This window comes from Triplophysa rosa, linkage group LG11 (assembly GCF_024868665.1).
Source record: "Triplophysa rosa linkage group LG11, Trosa_1v2, whole genome shotgun sequence".
Lineage (NCBI taxonomy): Eukaryota > Metazoa > Chordata > Actinopteri > Cypriniformes > Nemacheilidae > Triplophysa > Triplophysa rosa.
The window spans coordinates 22,352,700-22,365,218 of NC_079900.1; the positions used below are offsets into that span (position 1 = coordinate 22,352,700).

Sequence of the window (12,519 nt, forward strand, 5' to 3'; positions counted from 1 at the left end):
AAAGTTTTAAAGGGGTCATATGGCGGAAGTATGTGTTTTTCTGTGTTTTTGGTGTGTTGTAAGTTGCCCATGCATGTATTAGACACGTAAAATTGCACAAATGAAAGTGTGGGAACAAAAGATGCATTCTATCTAAAGGCGAATGCTCACCCAGACCTGCCTGAAACGCCTCGTGTAACCACACCCCGGCGAATCTACGTAACTTCGTAACATGATTTGACTAAGACCGCCCAAATCTACACGTAGTTAAGGTGGGCGTAATTGTAAATATCATTGTATCACCTGTCAGTACAATTGCTTGGGAACCTGATGTTCCAAATATGGTAAGAGGCGTTACATTTCCGTCACACGCTTGCAGTATTTGACCAATCACTACGCACTGGTGAACTGACCAATCATAGCACACCTCGCTTTTCAGAGCAATGAGCTTTGTAAAAAATCAGTGTGTTTCAGAGAGGCGGGCCAAAGAGGAGATACAAACAAGCACGGTATGCGGAAAATACAGCGTTTTAACCTTAAATCGTGTATACACATTACGTTACATCTAAAACAAACCATAATATTCGTTTTAGCTGTGTCATATGACCCCTTTAATAGAAAACAGTTTTTAAGTGTAATGCACCGCAACAGTATTTTTACAACAGTAACTTACTGTAGATTTAATTTACAATTCTGTTTTAAACATACACTTACCTGGTTCTTATATTTTCTTTCACAAAACAAGACTAAATATCTCAGGTCACTTTTCTTGCTATGTAAATGTATCGTAATTTAAAAAGTTTGAAATATTTTTACTAGAAAACAAAACAAAAATGCTTAGGAATAATGTCATTTTTTGCAGTATAATGGCAGTAATGAGACCAGTCTCTTCTTGCTCATTTTGAGTTGTCTTAATATGGAGCGATTTTAGTCTCATTAATTATTCATGCGTAAATAAAGATACACACATGCGTAAACAGTTTCACATGAACAAAACCTAATTTACGTGCACAAAGTATAAATATACATTTACAAAAAGCAATTCTCGTGTGCGTAAAACAAAACTATTTTCTCATAAAGTACGTTTCGCAAACATACGACTGTGCACAAATATTTCGAAAGTTTAAAATGTACATGTTTATCGTGTTACGTGAATGTGCAAATCATCACTCACATGTGAATCGCCTTGGATGTGTGTGTGTGTGTGTTTTGAGACTCTCCTGGCAGCGCAACCCCTCCCACGTGGGTTGTCGTACTCTTTAGCCAATCAGATTCAACTTTACCATTCAACCAATCATAATCATGGAGTAATCCACTCTACAGTAAATTACTGGCAAACCTGCTGCAAAATTACAGCAAAGTTTTACGGTGCACCTGACCTTCCATTTCCATATCAATATCATCATTTCCATATCATCAATAAACCGACAGTAGATACAGCTGTAATTTAAATGCTTTGACTTTGACAGCTACAATTATGGCATTTATGCAATTTTGGATTAAATACTTGGCAATGCCAACATGCTTTAAAATAGTTTATTTTATGTTCTAGAAGAAAGTCACATACAGATTTTGAATGACATGAGGATGAGTAAATGATGAAAGATTGATCAGTTTCGGATGAACTATCCCTTTAAAATGCTTTGTTGGAATAAAAATAATCCTACAGCTCATCCAGCAGAGGGAGACAAATACCCTTCAAAGATCATGATTGCTTGTGTTCATTCACTGGAGAAACACTGCACAGTACAGCTGGGATGTCTAGATTGGGGGTGGAGCAAATGAATTCCTCCTGTCCATCCTCTGGCTATTCTGTGCCCAGACTGGATTTCCTGTGTCTGGAGAAAGTGCCCCGCCACCTACAGCTGTGAAACACTTTACTGTCATGATAAACATGTAATTACATATTTACGCAGTCTTTGAAATTCTTTGAACTTATCATATATATTTTGAGAAAAATGATACATGATTTTCAGGTCTGTTTCAAGAAATTATAAGTAGTTTTGATAACTGACAAATGAATAAAAAGGAACACTTATTAGTATTGATCATTGACATTGTACTGCAACTGTAGCTCACTTCTACACCGCTAGCTTACCAAAAGCAGATGAATTTATATTAAATAATTAATATCTTGCCATATCGAGAGTAAATGACTAATTTTATTTACCATATCACTAGTGCTTTTTACCCCACACTGCATGGGGCCCTTTTGGACCCACATATGCAGCAAAAGTACCACCTGGTCACTTTTATAGGCCTATTGAACATGTGTTTAGTTGCTATCGACTGCGATGAGTTAATGTGTAAAGAAAAAGGCTTATGAGCTAGATTTAACCGCCTTTCCACGGAGTATAAAGGGAAAAGGTCCTATAATTTTACATTACATCCTAGTGCTGTCTTGCATTTTGTTTTCCGAAAAAGCCATACAACTCTATTGAAAAGTCTAATGAAACTAAACCCTCGGCGCCATCTCTAAACAAATATGTTATAGAGAGCCCTACGTGTAAGTGGCATGTTAAAAGCATCACGTCAGCGTGAGCTCTGGTATATATTGGGTGTCTAACTGTGGAAACCTCACTCAATAAATGACAAGTGTTGTGGTGGCCCAACGCAGAATTTGCAGAAACACACCCTTGGACTCCCTCCACGCTTCTTTACAAGCCTGTCCCATTCCTCACAGCAGCTGGGCTCCTCGAGAGGAATGGAAAACCTGAAAATGTATTTGTACCAAAGTATAGATAACAAAAAAGATGTTGAATCTTTAAATTCTCAGCTTTTTTTAAAAAAGAGTCCCAACTTCATGTCTTAACAGTAAATACAAGAAAAAGTGAAAGAAAGCCATTTCATAAGGTCTTTTTACTAGATTGTCTGGACAATATTATAAATATTACGATGAGTGATGTCTTTCAAAAGTAATCAAAATAGTATAACACTTATAAACGTACACATATAAATATGACAAATCAATGCTTTGTTTAACACCATCTGTAACACTGACGACACTATATAACACTGTTTCTCTGGCACGGAAAGTGATTACGTATCTCACTTTATGATTGACATCAGGTACAAAGTTCAATTTAACTCGACAAGTTAGTGAAAAGTAACTTAGCAGAGAAAGTGACACTTTATTAAAATTCTAAAAATATGATCATGCCCAAAAAGACTAATGTACTTCACTAATACTATTTACACTAGCATTTGAATGTAAGAAATATAAAAAAACATACAACGTTGTAAAATGTCAGTTTAACTCTCTCAGTGTGAGCTGTATGGATGCTGAAATAACCCAGTCTGGACCACAACTATTTCCCACTAAACCAGAACCACAAACACTGAAATAACAGATACTACATGAAAATAAAACACTGGTAAACAAATGCTTTCAAATGTCTGCTGAACCATTTCATATTAGAAAAAGACAGCGTTGAAGAATTACGTACTAAAAAAGTATCAACAAGCGATTCTTTTTGTTTTAGATGCTGGTACACATCCTGAAGTTCTGTTTAAAGGTGGCAGACGGAGAGATTGTCAACAGCAGCAACAAAAACAACAACACGCACAGTATAACAATAATTAATGGATCCATTCTGGATCACTTTTTCTTTGGTTTCAGCAAAAACATGTACATGCATATATTTGGCAGATGCTTTCATCCAAAGCGACTTGCATTGCATTCAAGGTATAGGTTATATCAGTTGACGTATTCCCTGGGAATTGAACCCATGACCCTATGGCGTTGCAAGCATCATGCTCCACTCCTTCCAGTATTGAGAGATGAATGAATGCATGAATCTGTAAGGAAAGATCAGCCCATGATAAAGTCCTGAGCTCGAGACGAGTGTTTGTGTCTCAATATAGGTTAATTTACAACCCAGCGGGTTGGGTTCGTCCCTTTTTGACCCAACCCAGCATTTTTTACAGTATGGCTCTTTTGGATTGTCTAGTTCAGGGACGGACTGGGACAAAAATTCAGCCCTGCGGCACTGTAGCCACACCAGCCCACATTACCACACCCACACAGCCCAACCCACCGACACGCGCATTCATTACTTACATTTGTGTACAGATGGTGAAATAATGTAAGCAGCATGTAACAGATATTTAAACATTTATTGTATGTGACTGGCAAACGATGCTTAGTGCTTTTCTAAGGGCATACGTTTTGTTTTCTGCAAGCTCTGCACCTCTTGTGTACTCTGCTTCATTTGCTTGCTCTTTTCCTCTACTTGATGATGGGCCTGAGTGTCATCATTATCTGGATCACTGCTTGGGCTTTGCCTCATTCTTATTCTGAATAAATATATGCACTTATGAAACAATTATAGGGGACCTTATTAATAATTATGACCCAATGTACATTTAAGTTCAAATGTCTATGTAGACATCATTAGGATTGTTGTCAAATGTGTTCCCCTCTACTGTAGAGTTAATTATAAACCCAAAGTACATTTGTGTGTCACTGTTTTTTCCTACCTCTACCACACTCCTTTCGGTCTCTCCTAGGCCTACCGTAGCATCCTTCCTCACAGCACTGGTACTGGACGACCAGGGGTCTCTGGCTGTACTGATTCCAGCAACATCCTAGTTAATAAGCATTACAGCAAAATGTTTTCTCACTGACTGCTCTCAGAATTGGAATACACATCAATTAAAACAAGTAATAACAATAGCACTAAAGGGAATAGAATATATAGTAAAAACTAGTAGCATCAGTAATAAGTGTGTTTGTGCATGTGTTTGTGTGTGTGTACCAACAGATTTTTACCTTTTTAAATCTTTTAAAGTCATTTATTATATACATTTGTGAATTAAAGTATGCTGAAGTGTTGCCCGTGTGTGCTGCATGTGCATTTGTGTGTGTTGTGTAAAGGTGTGTGACATTAGAAACTGGCAGCAACTGTGTCATGGTGTCTCTCTGCTGTCTTCCTACCTCTATGACACTTGACCTGTCTGCACTGGGTCCAGCAACATTCTCGTCTTGAGTAGATGAACACACAATTCAGATAAGAGAGAATATAAGTTAGCCAATGGCTTATAATACCTCATCTAACTATTGCATTGAAGTGCTTATTAATTACATACTATATAACCTTTTTTACATACTATACATACTGTAACCTATATATGCATGTGTTCAATGTTTTATTTTAATATTATGACATATTTATTCAAAGTAATGTTCGTTACAAATGTCCACAGTACTATGGCTTTTATTCTAGGTTTTTGACGTGTAATCACAAGTAGCCTACAGCAGTCTCAGTCTGTTTAGTAAACCGTGTTTACCCTAAATTCCACCTTATCTACTGATATTTCAGCCATGCAATTCAAGCTTAACCAGTCTAACCAGCTAACCAGTGTTTTCTGTTTTCTTACCTCTATGGCACTGCTGTCCTCCGGTGCAGCAGCCGAATTTAAAGCCTTTTGAAAAGAGTTCGGACTTAAGAGCCCTTTTTTTGCTTTTGCTAACTTTTTCTGCACCGCCTTTCCTTTTTCTACGGTCCATTATCTAGATTTGACTGACAATTAGCTTGTGTTGCACTCCCTGATAGCACACTCCATCTGGCTTACGTCTATTTGACGTCTGCATTTACATCTACAATCCATCATTTGCTCATCTGCAATTCGTCTCCGAGACGTCTGTACATCTGTAATACGTCTGCTAAAGATCTGGAGATCTGAAAAGCACCTGCTGTGTAAAAACATCTGCTAAACATCTTAGAAAGAGCTGTTTTACATCCTAAATCATAAACATCTTACAGACAACTTATAGATGTCTATATGACATTTGACAGCAGACGTCTCCGAGATGTATTGCAGATGAGCAAACGATGTATTGCAGATCTTGCAGATGTAAATGCAGACGTCAAATAGATGTAAGCCAGATGTATGTGTGCTATCAGGGCTGGCACTCCGGTCTCCCTCTGATGACGTCGTGCATGACCAGATGCCAGATGGCCAATCCACCGCTGGTCTAGTTTGTTTGTTAGAAAATTCTACAAAATATGTTGATATGCTTGCATTTTTTCCCTCCATTTATTCATCATTGGAGTTTGGGTTCCTCGCCACAGCAGGGCAGTGTTGTTTTGGTCACCGGGAAACTGCATTTATTTATTTATTTGATATTATTTATTAGAATGATCTGGCTTGGTCTATAAACACCATGCACTGTGCTGTGTTTTCTGTTTTTCTTATTTGCTCCTGTAAAGCTGCTTTGGAACAATGGACATTGTGAAAAGCGCTATCCCTGATAGCACACATACATCTGGCTTACGTCTATTTGACATCTGCAAGACATCTACAATACATCGTTTGCTCATCTGCAATACGTCTCGGAGATGTCTGCTGTTAGACGTCATATAGACCTCTAGAAGATGTCTGTAAGATGTTTATGATTTAGAATGGATGTAAAGCAGCTCTTTCTAAGATGTTTGCAGATGTTTTTACGCAGCAGATCTCCAGATCTTTAGCAGATGTATTACAGACGTTCAGACGTCTCCGAGACGTATTGCAGATGAGCAAACTATGTATTGCAGATGTAAATGCAGACCTCAAATAGACGTAAACCAGATGGATTGTGCTATCTGCTATATAAATAAATTGAATTAATGTATTATTAAAATAAACAAATTCCCCTCTCTGGAGTTGAAATTGAGTCATTTTGTAATATGCTGAGTTTCAGTTCCTTATAGACGGTTTCATCTAAACAACATAAACAAACGTTACTGCGTATGCGCTCTTTTGTCACCCCAACTGAACTTCCAATACACATTCACAAACAACGCCTGTAGATTAGTTCTGATAACAATCAAAAGAAACCGAGAAGAACCGTTACTTGGCTAAACTCGTCTCTCCAACATTTTGAATTTAGACTGCCAAGCTTAACCGCTAGATATCAGTGTACCATACGGTTTCTTTAAATGCGTCAAAACCACAGGACCCATTTAACAAACTGTTTATTTAATACAATTAATATACAATAAAATAATAATATAAATTAATATGAACACAAATAAATAAAATATAAATAGTTATTATATTTAAATTAGTAGACATTAGCCAAACACAAACCGGAAGTTAACTGGGGGTCAGGTGCATCTGATGAAACGGTTTAAACATGAATCACTTCCACACGTCTAAAACAAGAGAAGATATTCGTCTTATTTAAGAATCTTTTAATTGATGTTTGTGAACTAATAATTAGGTCAACTCCTATACTGGAATTACACAGGGAAATAAACAGGGAAGTGGAATATACTGTGATAAAAAGTGTTTCACCTGAAAAAAAGTCATATGCAGGCTTTGACGTGAGGATGGGTAAATGATGACAGAATTGTTATTTTTAGGTGAACTCTTCCTATATCAAGTCTAATTCAGTTCAGTTCTTTGGATGGTGGGTTAGTCAGCTCTGTTTCTGGAGGATTAGCTGGTTCAGGTGTGTTTGACAGACGTGAACTCTTCAGGAAGGAGCCGGGTTAGCTACCTCCATGTCATGATTAAATGTATGATAACAGACACTCAAAGTCCTTCTTAACGGGGTACATACAAGTCTGCTGAGTTTCAAAGTCGATTGATCAGTACATACCGGTTGGTTGGTTAATTACGTAATGGGAACCGTTATACCTGTAAAACCAGTATTAGACAGATTGCCCATCCTGTCTATTGTTGTGCAGATGATTGAAACAGTATAAAAGACATGATCCAGTTAGTTTATACTGAACGCCTGCACTGAAATTCTCTCATCTGCTCCTTCTACTGTAAGTATCTGTCATTCTGTCTTGTGTTTTGGGCTTATAGGCAAAATAACAAAAATGTAACAAATTACAACAAACCAAATGATTTATATTATACTATAAGCTGAATGTGTTTGTATTGTTTAGTGGACGTTGGAGATGGCCGTTGTCAGCTTTCTCATTCTCATGTGTGTTGCTTTGAGCAGCCCTACAGCAGGTAAGAGTCTTTCTCTCACACACAATGTCAATCTGATGATGATGAAGCAAAGATGTTCAGAAGTTGATTTGGAAACATTGAGAGATGTTGCGAACTCTCTTTTATTCAGTGCTTAAACTTTTTTTTCAAGGTTCTGCTGAAGAACGTCTTTATTTGTTTGGGCTGCTCTGTGTGGATGGTTTCAGAATGGTTTATATTAACACATGTTTACACCTGAGCAATTCCAGCATTATGCATGTGATATATTTCTCGTCAAAACCTGAAATATAAATTCTCAGAGAACGTATATTAGCCTACCAATATATTGATCCATCTGTTTATAATTTCCTATTTTCCTGTTTATAGCCCAGACATCAGAAAAACATCAGTCTATACATGTTTTATTTTTAAGAGTATGAAATAATACTGTGCTTAGGCGGCGTGTTAGTATTTTCACCCCAATAAATGAATTCAAGTCAGTTATTTACATCATTTGCAGTAGTTTTTCGGTCGCAAATATCAGTTTAAATCTCTGAACATTCATTTCGCCATTTTTTGTAATAAAAGTGCGATTTTTGCATGTGGAAGTCTGAGAACTGCCGGTGCTCCACACAGAGATCTGGGGCCGGTTGCATAAACTGCTTCGAGTCTTAGAAGTTAGTCATCTAATCCACTTTGAATGCAAAGAATGGTCACACCAAAATATTAATTTGATTTAGTTTATAGAAGTTAATTGATAAAAGAATCAATTTATGACATTTTTTAAGCGCCTAAAACAGGGGTTGGCAACAGTAATAATATCTGGCCGCGCCAGCATCATTATTTTGATTATTTTGCCCGCAGCTGACGTCAGACGTCACCATCACGTCTTTAGTGGATTTACCTTCAAAATAAAAGTACGAGAACGTTTTTTGCAGCAATGTTTTATTATGAAATGAATTGAGAGCTTTTATTTCTGAGGAGTCTGTCGATCGCTAGACACACTTCTAAAATAGCCGTCATGAAATATGGGGTATGAATAAACTAACAGTGAAGCATTGAAAGGTTTGCTTATAACGCGGGGTCTGAGCACCAGAGCGGAGCGTTAGTATTTCTCGCGGAGCGGAGAGCGCCTTTCTGAAAATTCCGCTCAATACGCTCAGAGTCGCTCGCTCGGCCCTCTTGGTGATTTACTTTTTTGCTGCTGGATTATTGTCCCATATACACCGCACGAGCCTGAAGCCTGAATAATGGCACAACGGCAACAGCATGCGCGTCAACTACAAACGCCTCGTCCATTTGCGGAGGTGCGCTGGCGACCAGAGGTTTGATACAGGCTCGTTCAGTTAAAAAAACATGATAACATTTATATGTATCTCTCTTAAGAAGACATTGTGTCACTTACCCAATGTAACAGTTGCTTTTCTGAAACAAAACCTGAATAAACCTCGATGTCATATCCGGCCTCGGCCGACAAACGTGATCTCCGGAGGACGCGTGCAGCCTTCAAAGACGCAGCTGGTTTGTCCAAGTTTCTAAAAGTACATTCTAAGATGCTGTAACGATTGAGGTTTGACGTTTTAAGACCGCATTTCCCCTTGTTTTGGTCTATTTTTCTTTAGAGCGTGTTTTCTTTTATTAACCCCAGTAATAATAAAGGTGTTCATAGTGCACTTCATCTTTTGTGCGTTTATTTTGAATGTTGCACTATGGCAGCTATATGTTCACGGAAATAAAGTAACGAAAATCTAATTTACTTCATCAATTATTATTATTATACAGTTATTTTAGGCACTCTTTAAATAAAAAATGACAAAAAATATTGGCTGTAATGTCACAGAATGTCGGACTGAAACGTAACTGCTCTTTTTCAGCTTACTATATTAAGCTGCATTCACAATAAAGCACAGTTTCAAGTGGTCTATTACAACTTTTCCTGAAGCAAATTCATTAAGTGCCATTCTTTTTAAAGATCACTGTCAACAAAGATGAGCAAAAAAGTGCTGGACAGTTTTAACACGATGCTGCATCGATCAACAAACACCCATAATGACTTCTGATAGCTTATTTATTTAGATACTGTATGTAATCATTATAAATGAAGTATAATGTAAATGATACATCTTCACTGTTAATGATTTCTGTACAGATGATAATGAACGTTTGGCATCTTTCGTTTAAGGAACTTTTGTAGATGTACAGTATTCATCTGATGACATTTCTAACATGTACTTTACCTTTTCAGGTCTCCGTCCAAACAGACCTTCACTCGAACCCTCTGAACTAGGTATGTGAGTCTTACTGCTCAAATAAAGCAAACATTATACTTACAGTAAAGGTTTAGGGTCACTTGACCTAAATGTCAATCATGATATAAAAACTCCTTTGAAATAGACGTGTACTTGAATGTTCCAAATGATTCACGGTTTGGACGAAATAAACCAGTCAGTAAGAACCCAGAATAATGTAGATCATCCTGTAACGCTGTTTTTAAAACCTCAAGAAGCGGCTGCTGATTAAAAGAATATTATAAGCTGTCCTCAGTATAGGACTGGGTTCTACTGTATTTAGCTTGCCGTATCATGGTTTGGGACACTTGATGAGCATGAATACGCTGATCTCTTTTGTTTACACTTAACTCTTTATACTGTGCATTGGGATTGGTCATGTAAGGACTGTCTGTCTTACAGATCCTCTTGACATTCTACCTTGTTGGCCGGGCTGGACACATTCTGATGATCGCTGCTATAAGCTATTCAAAACCCCCAAAACATGGCCTAAGGCTATGGTACGTACTCAACCAACCCAATGAACTCATATTGACCAAAGTTTCTGAGCACTTCTCTCCCTCGCTCTCTCTCTTTCAATTTCAAGGTACTTTATTGGCATGATTGTGTGTTCTTACAACATTGCCAAAGCATTGAACATATAACAAAAGACATACAATAAGTACAAACAATTAGAGTAAAATTAAAATAAGGTGCTAAGCAAGGGATAAATATAGAATGAAATATCAAATAAAGTATATGTATAGTAAACTAAATAAAAATATCTATATCAAAATGTACATTTTAGGCAGAAACATGAGAATGGAATAAAAGTAAACAGTGTATATGTGCATCTCTCTCTCTGTAGGCAGACTGTACGTTGAGGGGTAGTAATCTAACCTCTGTCCGTAACAGCGATGACCTCTTCGCGGTACAGTCTGTCATGGGCTTGCTGGTCCGAAAAGGTGTTTGGATTGGAGGCACTGATGCTGTTATTGTAAGTCAAAAGTGCTGTAAAACACTCTCATCTTGTCACATCAGACCTGTTGTTTGAGCCAGTCACCTTGTGTGTACTGTATGTGTTTACTATAGGAGGGACAGTGGTGGTGGAGTGATGGTGAACCATTTTCCTGGACGTTCTGGTCCCCAGGACAGCCTGACAATCTTGGAGAGGAGGACTGCATGAGTGTTGGCATTGGAGGTATTTCTCTTCTCTTCATTTATACTTTAAACATGTTTAAATATGCTGACTGAAATATAACGGCACTCTATCGCTCTGTTTCTTTCTTTTCCAATCTCCCCATTTAGGACTTGCCTATGATGAGAAGTGTAATAAGAACCTGCCCTATGTTTGTTCTAAACAATTGCAGATCTAAGCATGTCCATAAACACACAGACTGAGACCCAATATAACCTTTGAAAACACCTTACAGTAATTCACTGTTGAGATATTCTGTGTGATATATTGAATATTGAGTGTGATTTTATAGTTTATTACAGTTTTATTCACAGTATAAATGTTCTCAGCTCTGCCTACATTTTACAATAAAAAGTCTTGCAATATTTACAGTAAGCCCTTTTTTTTTAAACCAGGGTTATGCTTAAAATAACATACTATTACTGATACTCTTACTGAGTGCTTGTGCACAGAATATGATTTATTATGCATCACACTTTTTTAATTAAACATTTGTTCAATACTCAAATAACCTGTTCGGTACTGCATCCCATAATGCTGTGGTCACCAACCTTTTTGAGCCATGATCCCCGACCTCGGAGTTGTTGAAAGGCAAGATCTACCACTCAAAAAGTTGAACCTCCAGCTTGAGGTCTTTCATTTAGCCTATAACTGTGGGTCTATTTGAATGACCTGAAATTCCTTGTTCCACTTTTCAGATGCAACTAAGCAAACTCTGTAACATCAGTGGGCCAAAATGAGGTGAAAACACCGATTCAAACACCAGTTCAAGGACTTCAATTCACACATGACAGCTTGACATTAAAACGAGGTTAAGAATAAGTTTAACAAGACCCTAATTATTTAGGTATTTACTGTATAAAGATGTGTTATTTATGATGCATTTATTTGCTTTACTTTTATTAAGTAAATACAGTATTTAGATGGACATGTTATAAATCCACGCTCGCTTGCGCATCCAGTGTCAAAGCACAAAAACGCGTACACCAACAAACAAGTGGTAATTTTATGTCATATGAATAAACTGTTTTTAAGTGTAATGCACCGCAACAGTATAGTGACCTCCAGATGACGGTTACGCCACTGCATGCGCGAGTCATTTTGCGCGTGATCACTGACCACCGACATTAGAAACACCGAAGAGCGATCACGCGCGGTCGCGCA

At 37.5% G+C, this 12,519-nt stretch overlaps 1 protein-coding gene across 1 annotated transcript; it reads left to right on the forward strand.

The window, feature by feature from the left end:
- Positions 1-7,552: 7,552 nt before the first annotated feature.
- LOC130562100 (galactose-specific lectin nattectin-like) lies at positions 7,553-11,713 on the forward strand. Its single transcript, XM_057346930.1, has 7 exons — positions 7,553-7,739; positions 7,863-7,932; positions 10,136-10,177; positions 10,581-10,678; positions 11,026-11,154; positions 11,250-11,358; positions 11,466-11,713. The coding sequence occupies exons 2-7, from the start codon at positions 7,875-7,877 to the stop codon at positions 11,531-11,533; spliced, it is 504 nt and encodes a 167-aa protein (XP_057202913.1). The 5' UTR covers positions 7,553-7,739; positions 7,863-7,874; the 3' UTR covers positions 11,534-11,713.
- Positions 11,714-12,519: the final 806 nt, after the last annotated feature.